The 23,292-nt window shown below is 47.6% G+C and overlaps 1 protein-coding gene and 1 pseudogene across 8 annotated transcripts in view; both read right to left on the bottom strand.

Annotated features, from left to right (window-relative positions):
- Positions 1 to 23,292, bottom strand: part of ME3 (malic enzyme 3) — a 167,019-nt gene that overhangs the window by 3,902 nt on the left and 139,825 nt on the right. For 5 of the 7 annotated variants that reach the window (XM_084895217.1, XM_084895220.1, XM_084895215.1 and 2 more), the window contains exons 8-12: positions 14,695 to 14,804; positions 3,643 to 3,740; positions 2,981 to 3,094; positions 966 to 1,071; positions 1 to 143 (exon numbers count right to left, since the gene is read on the bottom strand). In XM_084895217.1, the coding sequence (XP_084751343.1) occupies positions 1 to 143; positions 966 to 1,071; positions 2,981 to 3,094; positions 3,643 to 3,740; positions 14,695 to 14,804 (571 nt within the window). The remainder of the gene's footprint in view (positions 144 to 965; positions 1,072 to 2,980; positions 3,095 to 3,642; positions 3,741 to 14,694; positions 14,805 to 23,292) is intronic. The other 2 variants (XM_084895218.1, XM_084895219.1) reach the window with 1 other exon arrangement.
- LOC311627515 (succinate dehydrogenase [ubiquinone] iron-sulfur subunit, mitochondrial-like) lies at positions 5,260 to 7,081 on the bottom strand (annotated as a pseudogene). The gene is made up of 2 exons: positions 7,028 to 7,081; positions 5,260 to 6,138 (listed from the first exon to the last, which is right to left on the bottom strand). The product of its transcript is annotated as a succinate dehydrogenase [ubiquinone] iron-sulfur subunit, mitochondrial-like (transcript).

Below are 23,292 nucleotides of genomic sequence, written 5' to 3'. Positions count from 1 at the left end.
CTCAGTGACCTGGTAGCACTTCTCAGCTGTGCACTCAGCCTTGCTGGTGGGGTTGCTCAGGGCAAAGATGATAGGGCGCTCGTGGAAGGAGGCCATGTCCCTCAGAATCTGCTCCGTGAAGGCTCCTGCGATGGCAGCAACACCTACAGGGAAAAGGCGGATAATGGGGATGCCTACTCTGTATAAACAGCCCGCTGCTCTCCTGGTGGTAGGGTGGGGGAACAAGGTGCAACATGAAAGACTCAGGAGACTTTGGGATGGCACCTGCCACAGGGACGGAGAGAGCAGAGAGAAAAGGGTCCTCCTGCTTGAGCTGGCTGAGACCTGCTGTTGATCCCTGAGGGACCACTGGCCCACTTCAGGTCCATAACCAGGTAGGGTGCACCTGTGAAGGCATTTCTGGGCCTTGTCCTTTATGGTAGGCTACTCCTGCCATGCAGGGAGGAATGCCAGGCTCCCCACTTCAGAGAAGGAATGCTCATTTCATCCTGGTTAGTGAGACCCGTGTTGGGCTCTTCCACAGTACTATACAAATGCATCTTTTAAAAAAAATATATATATTTTATTGATTTTTTACAGAGAGAGAGAGCCAGAAATGTCGATGAGAGAGAAACATCGACCAGCCACCTCCTACACACCCCCTACCGGGGATGTGCCCGCAAACAATGTACATGATCCTGACTGGAATAGAACCTGGGACCTTTCAGTCCGCAGACCGACGGTCTACCACTGAGCCAAACCGGTTTCGGCGTGTACAAATGCATCTTTAAGCCCCTTGCTGCCTTGGTTCTATGGCTTTTATACAACAGTCACTCAATAAAAGTCTGTGGCACTGAATTGGACATGGGATAGGGGAAAGAGCTGTGTTTCCAGGGGCCACTTATGCCTCCTTGCTGAGCCCCAGTCTCCACCTGCAATCAAGAGGGTTAGCTGGGCTGGGCAGTGAGCTGCCTCCCTCCTCCTACCTATGATGGCCGTGGGCTTCACCAGCCTCACCACCTCCTCCAGGGAGTTCACTTCAGGATGGTCCTGGGCAAATACCTCCTTCTCATGGTTTAGGTTGCTTCTGCCCTGCAGGAAAAGGAAGAACGAGAAGCAGCTATAGTGAGAAACTCCGGGGAGGGGCATGGATGCATTTGGAGACCTGGAGCATTTCCTGCTGAGCCCTTCAGTTTGAGCCAGTGGTCGGCCAACTCATTAGTCAACAGAGCCAAATATCAACAGTACAACGATTGAAATTTATTTTGAGAGCCAAATTTTTAAAACTTAAACTTCTTCTAGTGCCATTTCTTCAAAATAGACTCGCCCAGGCTGTGGTATTTTGTGGAAAAGCCACACTCAAAGGGCCAAAGAGCTGCATGTGGCTTGTGAGCCGCAGTTTGCCGGCCACGGGTCTGAACCATCAGGATCCTTGGGACCTGCCCTCTTCATCAAATTTCCTGGTAGACCTGAAGGTAGAACTTAAGGATTTTTAGTGCGTGCGTGTTTGTGTGTGTGTGTGTGTGTGTGTGTGTGTGTGTGTGTGTGTGTGTGTATGGTGCTTTTATTTAACCCAAACCATCTATGGAGAATCTATAATGCCTATCTTGGGTCCTGGCTTCCTGGGCCAGAACAGATAGGCCCTCAGGAAATACATGAGTCTAACCAAGACCCCTGGCCCCAAGGCATCCAGCACCCAGGTCCAATTGGGAGATGGGACCTGAAGAAGCTAATCTGCATGTATTTTATGAGCCATTAGCCTCCCTGTGAACAATACCAGGCAGAGGTTCAGGACAGGCTTACGATGGCGGCTACACCAGACCAGCCAGATTGCTTCTGCTTCACCTAACAGGAGTCAATAGGTTACAGGCTGATTAATGGGTAAAAATGTTTCTAATGACTCCTTTGGGTTGCTCTCCTCACGCAGAGTGCAGATATCAGCTTGAGAGATCTTTTAGTAGGGTTGGCTCCATGGGGTTAGCAAAATACTGTTGAGAGATGGGCAAGAGGGAAGTGTGGCAGCCTCTACCTGTGCCTGGATTATGCTCTGGAATGACCTGGGGTGGGAGGAGGTGTCTCCAGGCCTCAGTTCCTTCCAGCGGTAACCTGGCTCTATGTGGAACAATAGGAAGGTCAGTTTATACTGAGGGGTCTCTGCTATTCTTGGTTGGTGGTCCCTGTTCCTATTTCCGTTTTTTTAATTTTTTTATTTTTTTTATCTCTCACTGACATTCTATGTTAGTGACATTCTGGGAATAAAAACATGGAGCTCTGAGTGAATTCCTAAGGAAAGAGGTCATCTGACTGTGCCCCTCATCACATCCCAGTCAGTAGCTGGACTGTCTCTCTCTCATTCACTCTTTCTCTCATGTCAGACATTAGTTATGCACCTACCATATGCCAGACATTGACATAAGGCTACAGAGACTAGTGGGGAGACAAACTAGCAAAGGGGCAACTGCCCTACAATGTGGTAAGTGTAATTTATGGGGAGGGGCTACATGAGCATCGATGTAGTAAACTGAGACCTAGATGCTCCAAGGAAGCTTCTTGGAAGGGGTAAGATTTGAGCTAAACCAGAAGGCGAAGGGGGAAATGGATGGGACTCGTGGAACTGAGAGTGGGTATGAGGGATAAAAGAAGGGCATTTTAGGCAGAGGAACAAAATGTGCAGAAATGTGGAACAGAGCGTTGTTACTTTTGGACATGATTCATTATGGTTGGAGGTTAGTGCCAGTCAGGGAGTGGTGGGAGATAGGGCTGGATGGGGCGCGCGCACACACACACACACACACACACACACACACACACACACACACAAACACATGTTCTAAGCTGCTTTTGGACGAAAGCAATTAAGGCTACTTTACAACGAGTCTTTTGCTTTGGAGTGTTTGGTCCTCTATTCTGTCTGGGCAGTTTGTCCCTTGGCGACCGCATCCGGTCTACTTCCAGTAGCTGACTGTGTCAGGAAGCCTCCAGGCCTGAATACTGACAGTACCTTGACAATGAGTCCTTTGGAATCCACCATCCAGATCTTCTTCGTGGCCTCTGCCTTGGGTATGCCTTCTTTCTCTAGGGCCATGACGAGGAGGTGGGCGATGCCCATGGCTGCCTGGGAGGTATCAAGCGGTGAGTGCTCAGACATAGGGCGAACAACGACTCAGCATTTACCAGATGTTTCACCAAGATGCTTTCACCAAGTAAGGGGGAAGGCCCTTACTTCCGGGAGACCCAGTTAAGTCCTTCCCTCGAGTCATCCACAGGCTGGAGCCCAGGCTGCTGCAATGATCACATCACACCTGTGATTCTTCCTCTTCTCAGAACCCCAGAATACTTCCTGACTTGACACCCCACAACCCATTCTTTTTTTTCTTAAATATATTTTTATTGATTTCAGAGAGGAAGGAAGAGAGTAAAATAGAAACATCATGATGAGAGATCAACGATGAGAGAGAATCATTAATTGGCTGCTTCCTGCATGCCCCACACTGGGGATTAAGCCAGTAACCCAGGCATGTGTCCTAGACTGGAATCAAACCTGGGACCCTTCAGTCCACAGGCCAACACTCTATCTACTGAGCCAAACCATCTAGGGAAAATCACCACCCATTCTTATTCTCCAACTGCAACAACAATATCAAGGCCCCTGATGGCACCTACCTCACCTGCACCTTGGAAAACGAACGTGTGATTGGAGAGCTTGTTCTTGGTGATTCTCAGAGCAGCCAGGATCCCTGCTACAGCAACAGCGGCTGTGCCTGCAACAGAAGGGACTGAGGTCAACCTCTAGGAACTGGGTCCCAGCCCCCAAGAGAAGACGTGGCAGAGTTTCCCATGCTTAGAATTTGTGGTGGAACAAGCCACTTTTTAAAAGCTTGTATAGAAGTTAAGCCTGAAGGCATGAAGGGTTTTAAAGCAAATCCATGCCCTCTTTTGCAAATAGTTCCTGATGGTTACTCAATCCTGGGAGAGAAGATCAGAGAGTCTGGTGCTGCTACGACTATCATTTATAATTGAAATGACAAGAACAAATATAATGGAATCCACAATAAAGTGTAAGCCTCATAGAAATTCTTTAAGGTAAAAAAATAACCATATTAAAATTGAGGCCACAAACTAACCATGAGACATTAAGTGACCGTATGATCTGAGCTGTTTATCTTATCCACCACATCACACGGTTGGCTGTGCCCAGACCATCATCAAATGGCTTGAGCTGTCCAGAAGGTGTAAGTTCCATGAGTAGGTGACTCAGTTTTGTTTGACACCTACTCCTGCTGCATGACTTCTTCTCTCTCAATCTACACCCAAGGCCCCAACAGGAATTCCTCAAGACCAGCTGACCAAGGAGAAAATAACTCGGACTTGATGGCAGTATACTTAATGTTCTGCTACTACCTTGTTTCCCCGAAAATAAGACAGTGTCTTATATTAATTTTTTCTCTCAAAGTTGTGCAAGGTCTTATTTTTAGGGGATGTCTTATCTTTCCATGCGCTAGGTCTTATTTTCGGAGGATGTCTTATTTTCGGGGAAACACGGTATCAACTAGAAGTGTATGGTTGTAGTTTCACAGCCACGATATACAGGTAGCCCTAAGGATATTGGTGAAGGAAATCTTTTCAATGGACAACTCACAATTCTTTAATTTTCTTTGTTAAAGCCATTAGTATAGACCTTAGTTGTTCACAATAAAGTAATTGCAACTGGCAATGATTAGCCTCTACAATGGTTCAGGGACAGGAAATTAAAGGAGGACTATTTATGCTTCATTAAAGTTGCACAGATCAAAGAAACCGATGTTATCTAAGGGTGGTGAGGGAGCGGTGAAAAGTAAAACGTGCCAGCACACATTGCATTTTACAGACCTACAACCCTTCTGGGAAAACTAATTCTTCTCAATATAGACCAAACAAAGCCATAACATGTTTTTGCCCTTTGACCTCATGCTTCTACTTCTGGGAATCTACGTATGGAAAAACCCAAAATGTATGTCCTAGGATATTTATGACAGTGTTATTTATAATACAGAATGACTGGAAATAACAAACACCTAATAAAGGAGTAATGGTTAGTAAATTAGCTATTGTAGACTCTCTATTGCAGCCATTAAATATGATTATGAAGATGGTTTAGCAACATAGGCAATGCCATGAAGTTAGCATATTGTTCTAAGTGCTTTCTATGTCTTTTCTCATTTTTAAAAATTTTTGTTATTCATGCTGCATTTATGGAAAATCAAGACTTTTTTTAAAATTTTTTATCCTCTTCCGGGGATATTTCTCCATTGATTTTTAAAGAGAGCGGAAGAGAGAGGAAAAGACAGAGAGAAATGCCGATGCATTTTGATTGGTTGCTTCCTGCATGGGCTCTGGTCAGGGCCCAGACCAGGGAGGAGCCTTCAATGAGATGTGCGCCCTTGACCAGAATCAAACCAGGGACCCTTCGGTATGCAGGCTGATGCTCTATCCACTGAGCCAAAACAGCTAGGGTAAAATCAAGACTTTTGAAGGAACTCAAATTGCTCAGCTGAGCTGGCTACAAGTCTTGTTCAGCATGAGAACAGTTTAGCGGAAGCTTCCATTTCCTTGTAGGTTTCCATCATTTTCTTAATTCCGGTGATGCCTTTCCCTGGATTCAGCCCTTTGCATGGGTCCTTGTGTAGTTCATGATGGTGTGGCAGCAACACAGAGAGAAGGGGTTTGCAGCTTGCCCAGGTGTTCCTCTGTAATATTGTTTCTGGAGCCAATCATCCAGCGATAGGATGCATAAGAACCACAGGCCCCAACATTTGTCTCATTCCCCCAGGAGTTAGGGCAGCTGTTGCTACAGCAAGCACAAGAAATGCACTCAGACAGCCCACCCGGTTTCTCCCGGTCTTCTATGGACAGCAGAGCTGCTGTTTGCCTTCCTGGGACTCATCCTCCTTCTTCAATGGATTAGCACTGAGCATAGAAGTTGCTCAAATCAGGAACAAGATCCTTTATCACATACAGATGTGGAAGAGGGTCTATTTTTGAGACTTTGTTGAGGTTGGTGTCAATCCTTTGGGTGCGAGGTAGAGTGTTGCCTCCATTGATGTTCATTGCTCAAGAACCACAGATACCTTCTCTGCACAACCTTCGAAAGGTCAAAGTAAAGTCAGTTTCATTCTTACTCTTAAAAAAAAAAAAATATATATATATATATATATATATATATACACATACTGTATATATATATATATATATATATATATATATATATATGTGCTGAAACCGGTTTGGCTCAGTGGTAGAGCGTCGGTCTGCGGACTGAAAGGTCCCGGGTTTGATTCCGGTCAAGGACATGTACTTTGGTTGCGGGCGCAAACCCAGTAGGGGGTGTGCAAGAGGCAACTGGTCGATGTTTCTCTCTCATTGATGTTTCTAGCTCTCTACCTCTCTTCCTTCCTCTCTGTAAAAAATCAATAACATATATTTTAAAAAATAAAATATATTTTTATTAATTTCAGAAAGAAAGAGAGAGGGAGATGGCGCCTCTGCTATCTTGGCTCCTGATGGTGAGCCCCATTTTATATGTCTTAATGTAAAGACATTTATTTATTTAATCCCCCATTCTTTCGACATTGTTTCTGTAAGTGCTGACTCTGACTAATATGTAGCTTGTAGCTAAACAGCACATTTTATTAGAATCCTACGAACTAATTGCAGAAGATACAGACTCTACCTTCAGTCACCCCAGTTCCAAGAGATTTGCTGACCTTCAAATAAAAAACCAGGAGAACGTACGGTAGAACCAGGATGACAAAGACCAGAATGACGCACACCAGACCATCACTTGACCAGTTTTGAGATCCTTATCGGAAAGGACTATGCTGGCCTGCGTGTAGAGAACTTTACAATCCCCACCCATTGACTTCTTTGTTCTGCTTTCCCTCTCTCTCCCCATAAAAAGCTCTGTCTGCACTGAAATGTTGAGATGGGCTTTGGACAAGAGTCCCCCATCTTCTTGAGATGCCGCCACGCAAATAAACCTCTTTCTTTTTTAACCAGTTACCTGTCTTACCAGGTTGGCCTTCAGGCAGTTGGACCTTGGTTCCGTTTTCATTATTGTCCCCATTTTACAGATTAGAAAAATGAGGCACAGAGCAGTCTGCTGAGTTGTCCAAGATCACATAAAATAATGAAGCTCTGAACCGGGGGAATCAGGCTCTTGGGCTTCTGCTCATAATCCCTGAATTCATTGAGTTAATAAGAAGGAGAAAAACCTTAAATAGTCTACATATCATGATTCTAATTATAAAAAAACATACACAGAAAATCTGGAAGGAACTACAAAATACTAATGGTTGGAGCTGGGAGTATGAATGAATTTTCGTTTTCTGTTTTCCAAGGGGTTTGTTTTTGTTAGTTCTGGGTGGAGCCTTCTCCCAGAACATGTGTTGGGTTTATGCCTGGCTTATAGGCTGTGAGGTGGGCTGAGATAGGGGCACAGCAAACAGTCAGAGTCTAATAAATGCACATTCATGGTTGCAGGCAGCAGAAGGCAGGACCTGAGGCGGGGCCATACTCCTAGGGTCTCAGCCTTCACACACCTAGGGCCCAGAGGGACTGCTGAAGTGTCCGCGGGGTCCAGAGCCAGGGCTGAGGACCTCGGGGACTTTCTAACACTGTCCGAGGGTCCCAAAGGAGCTCAGTGTGCACTCACTGAAGGCCTGCCAGGCAAAGACACCACTGCGGAAGACAGATGAATCAAACCTGGTCCTTGCATTCAGGGAACTTCCGGTTTCTACAAATCACTACAACACAGAGGCCATTGTTTCAAAACCATGGCATTCATTCACTTATCGATTGAGCATAGATTATATACCAGACTCTAGGGCAGCGGTTGCCAACTGGTGGTCTGTGGGCGACCACCGGTTTAAGGAAACCTTTGGAGTGTGCTGAGGATACCATTGGTAACAAAATTGGTTTGTTCCTGCTTCAGAAAGAAAAGAGCTACTAAATGAGTGTAAGTGTGATGACTGCTACAAAGCTGTTCCTGACGCTCTTTTTGTCAGTTCACATGTAGAAAAGTATCACTATCACTCTCAGTCCACCTTTGCAGCTTCATCGCTCTGCATGCACCCTCTGTGCCAGTTGCACCACCCACCATTCCCTAAGAGGCCATTTCTATTTTTTTTTTTTCACTTCTGTGCTTTGCCTCTGCTGTGTCCATGAGAGAGAAATATTGATTGGAGGCCTCACGCATGTGCCCTGTGCTGGGATCAAACCCTCAACCTGGGGTTGTGCCTGACTGTGAATCAAACTCACGACTCTTCAGGGTGCAGGATGACGCTCTAACCACTGAGCACACCTGCCAGGACTCTGATACGTATCTACTTTTAAAATATATATATGTATATATTTTTTAAAAATATTCTTATTGATTTCAAAGAGAAAAAGAGAGGCAGAGAGAGATAGAAACATCTCAGTGATGAGAGAGAATCATTGATCAGCTGCCTCCTGCATGCCCCCTACTGGGGATTGAGCCTGCCACCTAGGCATGAACCCTGACCAGGAATGGAACTATGACCTCCTGGCTCATAGGTCGCCGCCCAACCACTGAGCCACACCAGCTGGGCTGATGTCTACTTTTTATCTAAGCTGGGCTATGTCACAGCCAGGCTCATCACTGTACAGCATTTAAAAGGAACACCAATCTGACATCCAAGAAAGCATAGAAAAGTGGTTTAGATCGTTATTTGAATCACTGACAGAGGTGGTGAGATTTGCATGGCATGAACCTCCTCCCAAGTCCTCCAAACCCCAATGTCCATCATGTTCTCAAAGTCCACTTACTGTGGTAGCTATTCCCCATTTTTCCATCTCCCTGCAAACAACCTCATCTGTCTTTTTTTTTTTTTTTTTTTTTGTCTCTCAAAACTCACTTTCATTTGTCCTTCCAGGTCAGAGTCTGTAATCCAGAACATCTCCAGGGGATTTATATATGCCCATTTAAGTTCGAGACTCATGGAGCTAGAGACTTCTCTAGCTGAAGTACTAGTTTCCTTCCACTGCACAGAGAGCGAGTTTTCTGCTGATTGTATTTCAGAACTGCCTTCTGCCTTCCGAAATGAGAAGTTCAAAGCACCTGCCATCAGATGGCGCCAGAGATATTTCATTCCCAGAATTCCTCCAAACACTGCAATCTTGATGGGTCTTTTCTTTCTTGGGTGTTAAATGTCTTTTGTGGTTAGAACCTGCAGGTGGAATAATGGCTTACCTGCGAAATACAGAAGTGGCCCATTATGGAAAAGTGAATTTTCAGTGCTAAAATCCAGTGCTGTATGGGGATTGGAAAGAATGACATCCAACAATTGCACAGAAAAGGAAATGAGGCCAGAGGGAGGCAATGGCCTGCCTGTCAGTCACCCAGTTGGAAGCAAAGCAGGGAAACCTGGTGCTGCTTCAGGGTCTCGGCAGCTCAGACAGCCTTTCCTGACTCTACAGGTGAAGGTGGCAGGCGCAGCATTTATGGGGTTTCCCTGGAGGAAAATGGAGGGGTGGGAGGTAGAGGGAAATGAATTTAGGCAGTGGATATAAATGTTCAGCTATAACTCTGGAAGAGGCAGAAAACACGAACCTATGGGAAAACTTCAATGAAAGGATATCAGGCAATTGTCATTTAGTGATTACTCTCACCTGACCTTGGCTCTAGGCGATGTGCTAGTATGTGCTTACCTGCATTTGCTCATTGAGTCTTCACAACAACTCTGTGCAGTGGGTTCTATTCCCCTCTCATTTCCCTCTCTAAAGTGGAAAGTGAAGTTTGAAGAAAACAGAAACTATCAGGAGAGAACTTCTGAATCCTCTCACCATCAAGTCTATAAACCCTCTTCCTCCAAGTCCTTATGCTCTGCCGTTCCTTGTCTGACAATGGATGAACTGCCCCGGCTCCTAGCTAAAGCTGTCTCCAGGTTTGTGTTCAGATCCCATCATTTTTTGCCAACTCAGGGAATTTGTCTTTAGCTCCCTCCCTTTTTTCTGCAATATATCTCTATTCCTCCCTGTCTCCTGGATCATCGCCATCAGCATACAAATATGCCATAAAGCTCCATGCTAAAAAAGCCTATCTTACCCACCCTATTTCTTACTTTCCTTTAGAGCCAAACTCTGCTAAGGAGCAGAATTTACTCATTGACTCTGTTTCCTTTTGGTCTCCCTAAAACCCAATCCAATCAAGTGACTACTCTCTACTTCTTGACAAGTCACCAGCACCTCACCTAGCCAAATTGATTTATTATTATTATTTGTTTTTATAGAGAAAGAGGAAGGGAGACAAAGAGAGATACATCGATGTGAGTGATATGTTGATAGTCTGCCTCCTGCACGCTCTCTACTGGGGATCTAGCTGAAACCCAGGCATGTGCCCTGACTGGGAATTGAACCTGCAACTTCTTGGTGCATGGGAGGACACCCAACCAACTGAGCCACACTGGCCAGGGCCCGCCTTGCCAAATTTAGTGGTCAGGCCACAGCCCTCCTCGTCCTTGACCTCTCTCTTAGCAGCATTTGACTCTGTGGCTCATTTTTCCTTTGGGAAACTCTTGGTATTTGGTTTCTGGAACCCACACTCATGGTCACCTTTCTGGGATCTTCCTCTGAGTCCACCCTCTGAAGTGGCAAGTTATCCTAATTACAGGCCAAAACTCAAGAGGAAAACAGCAGTTCTTCAAGCCCATATTATAAAGTGTGGCAAGTAAAGTTATCTTTGGGGGATGCTTGGGTAGCATGTTAGGGATTTAAAAGTGGAGAGGAAGGAAGCTGCTTAGCTCTCTGGAGGAAACCCCCGGAATAGCCCCGGGCCCAAGGATATTTTGGAATGTGTCCTGTGCCGTAAATGACACGGCAGCAGAAAGTGTGACTGGTTGTTCCTCCTTCATGATGAAAGAAAAACAAATCTCCCGCCGAAACCGGTTTGGCTCAGCGGTAGAGCATTGGTCTGCGGACTGAAAGGTCCCAGGTTCGATTCCGGTCAAGGGCATGTAAGTTGGCTGCGGGAACACCCCCAGTAGAGGGTGTGCAAGAGGCAGCTGATCGATGTTTCTCTCATTGACGTTTCTAGCTCTCTATCTCTCTCCCTTCCTCTCTGTAAAAAATCAATAAAATATATTTTTTAAAAAAAAAAAAAAAAGGAAAAGGAAAAAAAAAAGAAAAAAGAAAAACAGATCTCCCTTTTCCGAGGGAGCTTTCCACAATTGCACTTCCTGCAAACTGGGTACTGGAGGCTGTAGGTTCAGGAAATTTGCACCAAGGGCAGGCTGAAAAGATGGTTTCTCTTCTGCTTTCAGTAGTCACACAAAGTCAAAGGAGCTTCCATGCTAAGCAACAGATTATTGGAGAAAAGAGGAAGAAGTGGCTGTTTCTCGGGTGAGGCCAGGCTGTGAGCAGGACAGGAAATTAAGCTCCCTGGGGTCTGGCCAGGTGGGTTGGGAGGCCTGGGGCCCTGGGGCCCTGGGGCCCTGGGGCCCTGGGGGCGGGGGGGGACTCCCAAGCCAGGCTTGCTTCCAGGAGCCACTGGACTGCCGCCATTCCTGTGCTCATTAGCCACTGAGTGTGCTGGGGCCTCACTGGGCTCGGCTTTGGGCACATTCGATGAATGAACAGTTTTGTTCACAGGAAGTTCACAGCATAAAGGTTCAGAAAATTCAAGTTCTCCTTATTGGATATGAAGCAAAGGGCTTCTCTGACTGCCTCAACCCTGTTTCTGTGTCATGAGGGGAATTTTCTGGAGCCCTCAGACTCTCTAGAAGGCATTTCTTGGCCCATGGAGAGGGTGGGGTTAGGCCTATTCTGCTGCAGTTTGGAAGGAACCAGAGGAATAGTTACAACCTTCTCTGCTTCTTTGGGGATTTAATGGAATCAACAGGTTATGGGGGTGGAAGAAGGGAGGGGATGTCTCAGAGGAGCCAGGATCAGATGCCGGAGACTCATGAGAACCTCGGGACTGGGACAGCCTCAGAACACGGGGCTAGTTTCACTGTGGGGGAGAGAGAATGAGAGAATAGAAAGGTGTGTGTGTGTGTGTGTGTGTGTGTGTGTGTGTGTTTGTCTGGCTGTCGCAGACCCCTGACAGCCAGAAATAACTCATAAACAGGACAAACCGGCTGAACAGTTTTCAGAGCTGGGCCATTCCTCCTCTCTCGCCCCTTTCCTACTGTGGCATCTGAACCCTGTGGTACTGAGCAGCGTTCTGCACGGTGGGTGACCACCCTCTAATGTCACATCCTTCCAGCCCCGGGGAAAGGTGGGGACAGGCTTGGGCCTGGGTGCAGTGTCCTGGGGTTGGGGAGGCTTGAGTCCTTAAGGACAAAGAGAGATGAGCCAAGAGCAGAAGAGAGTTCTAGACAGAGGGGCCGGCACATTCAAAGTTTGGCTCAGTGGATAGAGCGTTGGCCTGAGGACTGAAATGCCCTGGGTTCGATTCAAGTCAAGGGCATATGCCCAGGTTGCAGCTCGATCCCCAGTAGCGGGTGTGCAGGAAGCAGCAATCAATGCTTCTCATCATTGGTGTTTCTCTCTATCTCCTCCTTTCCCTTTCTCTCTGAAATCAATAACAATAAAAATATATCAAAGCTCCAGAGTTGGCAGAGAAGTCACAGACATGGAATAATTCACTGGGCTGGAAGGTGTATGTGGAAAGGAAAGAGCTGAGGTGGGGCCGTACCTCCCTCCTCCTCAGGCCCTCCAGTCCTGTGCTCACAGGGGTCCTCTCCTCATTCTCCAATCCCCTAAGCCTCTGTCTTAGGTCTCTATCTTTTCCCCTTCCCACACCTAAGTGTCAGGGGTCTGCTATGCACTAGGGGTCTTAGTGCCAGGTTCCTGCCTACACATCACTCCAGGCCTTACAACAACCTGGTGCCACAGACAGAGGGAGGATAGAAACACTTAGTGAATTGTGCTGCAGCCAACAGCACAGAGCACAGCTTTGTAAAAGCATCTGGGTCATCCTGGCGGAACTGGCTGATGACCAGATGTGGCTGTTAATAGTACATCCATTTTATGTCCATTTTACAGACACGGAGAAGAAAGCCGTGAGGATTTAAGCCATTTGGCCAGAGCCACAATGCAGAAAGGTGGGGACTGACCTAGGCCTGTCTGGCAGGTAAGCTCTATGGCTCACAATGGAAAACTCGAACACTTAACCATGTGAGGGACGACGGTGCCTGACATACCACACGGGCAGCATTGGCCTGGGGGACGGGGGGCAGGGGCCACCATCGGCTTTGGGGATGAGGTGGGCCTTGGGCAGGGCAGTCCACGGAAGGCTGGTGGGTAGGAGGTCGCTCTGGGGCTGACAAGCCGCTGGGTTTTCTGTCCCCAGCCACACGCTGTGGGCAGCTATTAGGGAGGCCAGGCGCCCGCGGTTATTGGCAGAGTCATGGACCTGGCTCCTTTGGGAGGACAGGCCTGGCCATCGCTCCTGCCCTTCCTCCTCCCGGTCTCTCCTCCCCTCAGTGCAGGGAGGCCTCCCGGGTCCCAGCTGAAATAACAAAGTCACCTGTCGCCTTTTCCAAAATCCCGGAGGGGGCTGCCAGCGATGAGTCAGGGCAGCAGGCAGCTCTGCGCACCCAGAATCCAGCTTGGGGCGCAGAGACTGCCCATGGGGCGGGGAGGGGAACAGGAGGGCAGGGGCAGCCCTGGGGAGCATCACCCTCCCGCTGGGGCTCCAGCTCTAATCCTTAGCTGTTATTACCTGGATTGGAATCCTCTTAGCTCATTTGATGCAAAGCTGTGACCTGTGTGAGCCCAATCTGCAAAAGGAGGGGCTGGCCAACCTTTTACTCCCCAAGATCAACACCTGGGCCCCACCAAAAGCAATAAGAAATAAATACCCCACATGGCATCGAGGCTGTATAAAGTCCTAGGAATGGCTTACAAAGCTCCTTACTGGGAACGCCTGGATGGGGAGAGATAATCCCAGAGGGACCACCCCTTCCACTCCGGGTTCACATACTGGCATCTCCACAGCAAGAAACAAGGGCCTTCAGGTATTTCTGGTCCACAGAACAGGTGACCAAGTTGAACCTGAACTCGAAGATGCTTCCCGCTCCTTGGCTTTTGGAGTTCCCTGGGGCTGATGTCTTTCAGGGCCACCATTCTGAGGAGTATACGTTCCAGCCAAGATATGAGGAGGATTGCTCTGATTCCCTAACAGGAATACATCTTGTGTTTTGGAAAATCCAAGAGCAAGTTATTGTGGCTGGGGAAGACCATTGTTATGGCAGTCTTAAGCGCTGGTACTTTCCATTATATTAGCTCTTTAAATGTTTACAATAATCTTCCAAGGCAGTTATTATCTCCATTGAACAGATGATGAAACTGTTCCAAGGCCCATCCCAAGAGACTCGATCTGCTCAAGTTCAAGTAGCTAGGAAATGACAGTGTTGCTTAGTATTTATTAAGTTATTAATATCAGATATTAAATTATATAATTTTTACTTTCCTCTGAAGTAGCAATGATCTCCATTTTATAGATGAGGAATCTGAGGCTTAACAAACTTAAGAGACTTCTTTGAGGTCACAGAGCTAAGAATTAGCCACGTGGGAGTTGATAGCAAGTCTAATGCTCTTTCTTTAACAGTTGTTGGCAGCAAACCAGCTACCAGGTGCCCCCTCTTTGGCATCCAGGACAGCCTTGTGAGAAGGCGTTCGTCCTCGGGGGCTTTGTCGGGTGGGGTGAAGACCTACCTTGGATGTCATCGTTGAACATGCAGTACTTATGGCGGTACTTGTTGAGCAGGCGGAAGGCGTTGGCATTGGCAAAATCTTCAAACTGGATGAGGCAATTTATTCCAAACCTGTGGAGAGGAAAAGGAAAGAACGTGTGACTGCCTCTTGGGGCTGATCCCTAGCATTCCCCAGCCTGCACTGGGGGTGGAGGCTCCAGTGTGGCATGGCTCGTTCAACTGGGGTCTTTGCCACCTGGCTGGCTCCTGGACTCCTGGCTCTGCCTGCCCCATTATGGATGAGAAAGGTGAGAGCTAAGATTTCTCCTCTTTGGCAGTGGGTTCCCTCAGCTTGGGCTTTCTGTACGCACCTCCCCCAGACTCATTCTTGCCCTTTGACCCTGGTTTGGGCAGTTTTGTTGTATTGTGTCTTTCCAGAAGCAAGAGTGATATGACTTATTAAAAATCACTCAATCCATGGACCAAACAAATAAAAAGACTTCATCTCATGGGACAATTTGTGACGAATAGTATCTGAGGTCATGTTCATTTGAGAAAAAAATGCCTCAATTGATCAGCAAGGAGTGATTTATGACCTTGCTGAAAAGGTGGGAGGGGTGCACACTTCTGTGTGGGCTTCCTGTGCTGTGGGGGACATCTGTCTTTGACGAGGCTGGTGGCTATGAGGGGTTGACTGCCACGGAAATGGCCCATAAAACATTTTTTGCAAACTCATACTTTTGTGCATGACACCATGTACGGTAGAAATGCAAATATTTGCTCCTACCACGGTCCTTCCAGAACCTTAGTGAGTTAGGGCTGTTGGTGGGGGATCGGGAGGCGGGTTCATCTTACAGGGGCAGAAATGGAGGGGCAGTAACTGCCACCGTCCAGGGCTAAGAGCTCTGGGCCGAGGTTACTAGGCTTGTGGACTTGACCTGGCTGTGCCACATACAGCTGAGTGATCTTGCACAAGTAACGTCACTTTTCTATTCTGCCTCGGTTTCCCCATCTGTCAGTGAGCACAGTAATATCTGCCTTGGTCAATTTCTGTGGGCTGTTTTGAGAACTAAAAGCTGAAGGTGGCTTTTGTTATTTTTATTTTATTTTGTTAATCCTCACCTGGGGATATTCTTCCCATTGATTTTTAGAAAGAGTGGAAGGGAGGGGAGAGAGACAGAAAGAGAAAGAAACATCAATGTGAGAGAGGCAGATTGAGCCTGCAACTGAGGTACATGGCCTTGCCTGGAATCGAACTCCATACCTGAAGGTTACTTTAAATTACAAAGTGCTAAATACATGTGTCATCCAGGCCACAATTCGTATTTACAGTCACAGAGCAAGTGCTGACGGGGGTAGGAGTGGGGGCTCGCTGTGTCTCCTGACCCACCTCCAGCTCCCTTCCTATATGATGAAGAGAAATGATACATAAGACTTCTTGTACACAAATACAGTGCTGTGCTTGCCAAGCCAAAATTTACTGTGAATTTTTGTTGAGGGTGTGAATTTCAAGTATTTGAGTCGGGAGGGGGAACAGAATGTCTTTGGTTGTTGGTGACATTTTCTATATATAATCCTCACAAGACTCCCTGTGTAACTCCACAATTGGCCTGGAGCTAAATGCTGAAAAGGTCAGACAACAAAAGAATGTGGTACATGGCCTCCTTTCTCCCTCTCTGTCTCTCTGTCTCTCTGTCTCTCTGTCTCTCTCTCTCTCTCTCTCTCTCTCTCTCTCTCTCACACACACACACACACACACACACACACACGACCTTTAAATAGCACCCCTTGGAGGTAAAAATAAGGCGAGAGTTATAAATAAGCACTTCTGTTCAGCGCACTGTTATTACTCTTTCATGTTACACTCAGTTTTATGTAAGAGAACCTCCCAGGGAGCAATATGCTGAGATATTGAGTAAACCTTCATTAATTCAGGATGCTTTAACCCTAACTCGGGACTGCACAAAAGGCTATGTGACTCACCCATCCAATAACCTAGACGGCATTCCTAGACCTGCTGGGACTCCACAACCCTATTCATCTTGGACACCCTCCCCATGGCTGCTCCCCTTCCTTTCCTCACCAGAAACCAGTCCTGCTCTAGCATCTCACACTGCCCGTCTCAGTCTCTGAGCTCAGCCTCTCCTTCTGTTACAGAAAAACCAGAGAAGAACCAAGCAACGCTTAGAGAGATGGAGTTACATTTATTATTATTATTATTATTATTATTATTATTACTATTACTATTACTATTACTACTACATGCAGGCTCAGGGGAAAATCTCTCTTAAATTCTGGGCCAAAAACCTGAAGGAAGTTTCCCTATTTATATCTTTTTATCCTCTTTGTCTCCCAAATATGGGGTTTTCCGGTCCCCTTTGCAAGGTCTTAAAGAGGCTATGTGCTGGGGCTTTGAGACCTCAACCACAGGCCTGGCCTGGCACCAGCACTGATAACTTTTTCCAGGGGAGGTTTATGTTCTTTCTGGATGGGAGTAGTCTTATTTCTTTACTAGGCACCTGTTGCAGAATTATCCCTGCAAGACTTCCAGTGGGCTTCCCTCCAGCTACCGCCTCCTCTCCTGCTCTCCCCACCCGAGCATGGCAGGGTGGGGCAGGGCATGCCCACCACGCCCATGGCCCTCACCGCCACTGTCTCTGGCCACATGTACTGCCACCACCGCTATGCGCCTCACCCCACACGCCCGACCTGCTGTGCCCACTGCACCGGCTGCCACCGCCTCTGGGGCCACTTCGCCCTGCCCCACCCCAAACGCCCTGCCAGTGCTTTCCCTCCAGCACCCGCAGTCCCCTTGCTTTCCACTTTCCCTCCCTCTTCCTTCTATGCTTTCTTCAGTATTCACTCCGCCCTCCCTCTGTGTATGCAAATTAACCACCATCTTTGTTGGGTTAATTTGCATACCTGCTCTGATTGGTGGGTAGGTGTGGCTTGTGCCTTGGAGTAATGGTTAATTTGCATATTACTCTATTATTAGGTTAGATTATTTAAGCAAGTAAGCATTTACAGAAGCCAAAATAGCAGGGTTAAAATGTCAAGCAGCAGTTTTTATATAAGATGGATGATTCTTTTTTTTTTAAATTGTCTCTAAATCTTTTTTTTTAATTAAATTATTATCTGTGTACATATTTTACCATTACCCTCCCCCCCATACATACCCTCTCCCCCCAGAGTTTTGTGTCCATTGGTTGTACTTATATGCATGTATACAAGTCCTTCGGTTGATCTCTTATCTCTCCTATATCTCCCTCCCCTCCCTGCTGTAATTTGACAGTCTGCCTGTTGCTTTACTGTCTCTATATCTATCTTTTGGTTCATCAGTTTATAATGTTCTTTATTATACTTAAATGAGTGAGGTCATGTGGTGTTTCTCTTTCATTGACTGGCTTATTTCACTCAGCATGATGTTCTCCAAGATGGATGATTCACTTCCACCTCCCTCACTTCCATTACCCCTGTTCTTTGTCTCCACTGAGACCTTTGGCCCTTCACCAATGTCTCCCAGCCTCTTGTCCCCCCTCCCCCCTCAAGGCTTTTCATTAAGCCAGACCACTCGCTAGTCTGAATCAAGGGTGGTGCTTCAATTGCTCTCTTAGCATCACCCATCTGTCCACGTGTACATCTGTCGGTCCATCCAACCATCCGTCCATTCATCCAAAAGCATCTATTGATGCTTTAGGAAAGGGTATACATAAAGGAGCTGCTGAAAATTTAGTGTTGTGAGTCTGTCTTCCAACTTGTGAAACTAACTAACCAAAAGCCAATTAAGTCCAAAAACAAAATTTCAAAGTGAAAATGTAAATGGCTTTGGTGGGGAAAAAAAAATTCTTTTTTCTCAATTCATCTATGGACATTCAAATACAGATAATGAGCTTTCAGCATAATGCCAATTTAAATGTTAATTATAATTGCCTTACATGGACTCATTAACTTCTCACTGACAAAAACAGTAACAAAAATAGCTAAACTTCACTGAGTGTTGATTACCTGGGGGGCATCTCCCTGAACTCTTCCCTTGTTATCTCAATTGACCCTCACGTGACCTTATGAAGTAGCTGCTATGTTGGAGGAGTCCTGAGCTGTTGCCCAGGGGTTACTGATTCCATTGCAGTTAGAAAGTGGTGGGGCTGGAATCTGAAGCTGGCTCTATCCCACTGTAAACTTAACCTTAGTTTGGTTTTAATGGCGATGTGAATTTGTAAGAGATAAGGAAGTGCCATGTGATGAAGAAAACACTGCCTGGGAGAGAGGACAATTGCCTTTTCCCTCTGTCGCTGACATAAGTGCTGGGTCCCCTCTCTCTGGGTCTTAGTGTCCTGCTCGGAGAGTGTTGGTGGAGCAGCGCGGGATACTTAGTACAGGGTTGGAGTAGATCTACTAGGAGCTTCACTCAGACATTTCTACAAGTCCCACGTAGGGATTGCTGACGATCCCGAGTAAGAACAACACGTGACAGGGGAATCCTGAGTCAGTACTGTAGGGTCCTTTCTGAGCTGAGACTCACCAGCTCAGCGGAGTGCCCTGGCCCGGCAGAGGCAGCCACCCTCCCGGGGGTGCGGCTGCAGTGGCAGGAGCCCCTCGGAGGGGACCCCGTGTAGGCCCCTCCTCAGGGCTCTGGGCAGTTTCCCGATTTCAGTGCTGGCAGCTACTGCTGACATTCTTGCCTGCCCAAGGCCAAGGGAGGCTCCTGCTTATCTGTCCCCTTCTGCACTTTTCAACTCTTCGCTCTGCGCGGCCTGGCAGGGGCTTAGGAACATCTGATGCGTTTGCAGGGGAGGATTCCTGCCACAGAGACAGAGGCGCCTCCACAGCCACACACTGAGCTGACCGGATTTCTCGACCCTGGGGACTCAGCGGGGAAATGGCCTTGGCGCGGCCAAGAAAGGCATTCCAAGGCCAGGGCTCACTGAGAGACTCCAGGCTGTCGCTGGGTGTGTGTTTCCCCCCCCCCCAGCACCGTGCCTGGGAGCCCCGGTGAGCTGTGTGTGACAATGTGACCAGGTCTCCTGGGCACCTGCCCCCGGGTGAGGAGACTCTGAGGTGGCTGCCCCATCCTTCCTCCAGCCAGCCAACCGTAAGCTGCGTGAGGGGATGTGTGAGAGCAAAGCATTCCAGCAGCTGCCCGCCTGGTTTCTCTTTCCACAGGTCAGGACCTGCCATTCTTTCAAACACCTGGGCCTGACCTCTTTCAGGCCTGAACAAACACAAGGCACCTGGGAGGAGCCTGTGTCCAAACAGAATGACTAAAAAGCACCACTCGAATTTCCATGGGAGCCCACTCTGCCCCCAGCGACAAACACACATCCCCGACTCCCAGGGCTCAGGGCTCATTGAGAGCATCGGTCTTTACCCGATGCAAAGCGATTGCGTTTATTTATGTTTTCCTCCCAGGAACTAGAGCAGAGAATCATAGAACTCTGGTCTTTGTTTCTACTTTGCATACTCCATTAAACGTGAGTTCCTTTAGATGCTCTCAGAAAGCGTTTTCGTGGCTAACGCCATTAGGGAAACTCTGAAAGTTACATACAATATATGCAATGCATATTAAAGGCTCTGAAAAGTCCTGCATTAAGAAACCAGTTAACCCAGCATTTTCTAAGCTTATTTAACCAGAGACCTTACCTTCTGGGTGCCATCCTCCCCACCTGTGCTGGAGCAAACTTGGAGAGACACGACCCTTTCAGAAACGATTTTACCAGGTGGGGTGGGGTGGATCCAGAGCTAGGCCACCTCTCCCAGGGAACACTGCAATCGCCACTCTGGCCAGGATCTTGTAATAACTGATCTCACTGCCTCCGGGTTTATTCCCCTCCCCCAATCCATCCTCCCTGTCTTTCTAAACACAGACCTGTGCAGGCCACTTATTTTCTCCCAGTCCTTACAGGGCTCTCACTTCCTCTGGGATTATGCCCAAACTTCTCAGGTTGCCCTAGCTGATTTGGCTCAGTGCATAGAATGTTGGCCTGCAAACTGAAAGGTCCCAGGTTTGATTCTGGTCAAGGGCACATGCCCAGGTTGTGGGCTCGATCCCCAGTGGGGGACTTGCAGGAGGCAGCTGATCCATGATTCTCTCTCATTGTGAATGTTTCTATCTCTCTCTCCCTCTTTCTTCCTCTCTGAAATCAATAAAAATATATTTAAAAAACCTCCACACTCTTCAGGAGGTGTTCACTTTGGCTCCAACTTCAATGCTCATCCCCTGCCCGTGCCTTCCAACATCCTTGGCATATGCTGCTGCTTCCCCGCCTCTGTGGGCCCTTGCCCAGCTCCACGGTTTCCTCAAGTGCCTAGAAGGCTCCTCTCACCAGGCCAACTGTGAGTCCACGCCCAAGTGTCACCTCTTCTAGGAAAGTTTCTCTGACCCATCACTCTCTCTACCCTCTGGGTAGCAGCAATTCTCTCCTCTGGGCTGCCGTGCTACCCTGCACACACCTCTGTAATCGCACATATCGCACTGCATCGCCATTATTTATTGACATTTCTGTTTTAAGTAGTTAAGAAATGTATACGGCAGGGCACCCTCTTTGTATCAGGAACTATCTTAGGCAAGACATAAAACATCAGTTCAGCAAGCATTCCTAAGTGTCCACCGTGAATAAGGGACTGTCTTACCTCCGGGCTACAAAGGCAAACACAAGAATCTCACAGTCCGGGGCACAAGAAAATGCAAAAGCAGCTGCAACATACTGTGGCAAGGCTCATAAAAAAGATATGTGTGGGAGGCTTCAAAGACACAGGCAGGTCTGCTGCGGGGGAAGGCAGTGAGGGCTTCACGGCTTAGGAGACCCAGGTGCGGCTTGGACAGATTGTGTGTGTGTGTGTGTGTGTGTGTGTGTGTGTGTGTGTGTGTAAGGGGGGGTGTTGAGGCAGGAGAAGGGCACCTCAGGCAGAGGGAACAGCAGATGCATGTGGAATGAGACCAGGGGGCCTTCTTGGAGCTGTGAGAAAATCAGTAGAGTCAGGCTTGGGAGAGGAGTGTGAAGAAGGGGAAGTGGGGAGAGATGAGGCTGGTGGAGCCTGGGGCCAGCCTGTGTAAAGAGCCTAGGTAGCCTGGAGGGCAATGGGGCCCCCTGAGAGGCTTTGGGAAGGCCTGTGTTTTAGGAAGTTCATTTGGGCAGCAGGTGGCTGATGCGATGGACAGCGGCAGGGCATAGTGGAGACCAGGAGGTATGTGTGCCACCCCAGTGAGAGATCATGAAATCCTTGAGGCAATGGGCACAGAGCAGGAGGAGAGGGTCTGGCTCCCTCACTTACTGAATGAATTCAAATTTGAATCCAAATTTCAGTTTTCTCTGATAAAAGAATAGGAAAATAATACCTTGCAGTCCTGTTGTGAGAATAAAATGAGATGATATCTATAAAAGCCTGGTATACTGTAGGCACTGAGACCATGGGGGCAATGATTATTAAGGGCAGGCTTTCATAATGGCCAGATGTGGAAGAAGGAGGAGGAGGAGGAGCCCAGGATTAGAGATGGGAAAGGACAGGCAAGCTGACTTGGTAAGACAGACTTGGCATGTGCTGAGCCTGAGGAGCCGAGATGCCTGGGGGATATGCTTATAAGTAGAAGACTCCATGAAGCTCAGCAGAAAGGAACGTGGAGTTCAGGGCATGGGGAGCCATCCGTCATGGGCCTGGATGAAGGTCTCAGGCTGAGCATGTGCAGCGAGCAGGGAGCGGGGCCAAGGACAGAACCCTGGGGCACACCTACGTCCAAAGAGCAGAGGGGGCGGAGGATGGAAGTCCAGCAAGGGAAAGCGAGCAGGGGAACTGGCCAGGTAAAAGGTGGGTGGGCAGAGCAGGCGTGTCAGGGGCTGCTGAGATGTCCTGAGAAACAGGGATCTCGAAGTGTCTGTGGGAGTTGGCATTTAGAAGTGGAGTGGTGGGGAGGGAGTTATTCTGCAGGGGCCTGTAGGGGGAATGAAAGGGGAGGAAATGCCATTGAATTTCAAGAAGCTTTTCTCTGAAGTAGAGGGAGGGTGACAGCCACTGGGGGATGTGGGACTGAGGATGGATTCATTTTTGAGATGGGAAGCGTGCCTACGGAGATAATGGAGTATGGTAATGAGGTAAGATGCAGATAATGGAGTATGGATAGAGGTGAGTAAGGATGAGGTGAGCCTAAGGAGATGGGAGGAGGTGAGAGCCAGAGTCCAGTTAGAATGTGTAGAAGACATGGTCCCTCTTATTAGGACCTCCCAGGCTGGTGGAGGGAAGGAAGTGGAGCCCTCATGCCCAGCTCCACCATGGACAAGTATGAGGGAGGGAGTCGGGCTGCTGGGGGCGGGGCTAGAAGACATCCACAGGGATGACAGGGAACTGTTCTGTAGGTGAGGAAACCTTAAACCATGGATTTGAGACAGTGGGAATATATATTTTTTTATTCCATAAGATTTATTTTTCTTATAATCACCTCAAGCCATTCTTTTCTTGGTTTGCCTTTAGTGAGTTTCCTTTTCTTACAATAAAAACATTTCACTATTCACGTCCACAAATATTTTACAACAAAAAAGAAAGCATATATTATGACCATCTTATTGGACTATGAAGCACAACAATCTAAAATTTCCTAACAAGCAAAGAATAGAAAAGTGAATGATCT

This window comes from Pipistrellus hanaki, assembly GCF_964339955.1.
Source record: "Pipistrellus hanaki genome assembly, chromosome: 9".
NCBI lineage: Eukaryota > Metazoa > Chordata > Mammalia > Chiroptera > Vespertilionidae > Pipistrellus > Pipistrellus hanaki.
The sequence above is the reverse complement of the archived record's forward strand: the minus strand, read 5'-3'. Positions and strand labels throughout refer to the sequence as shown.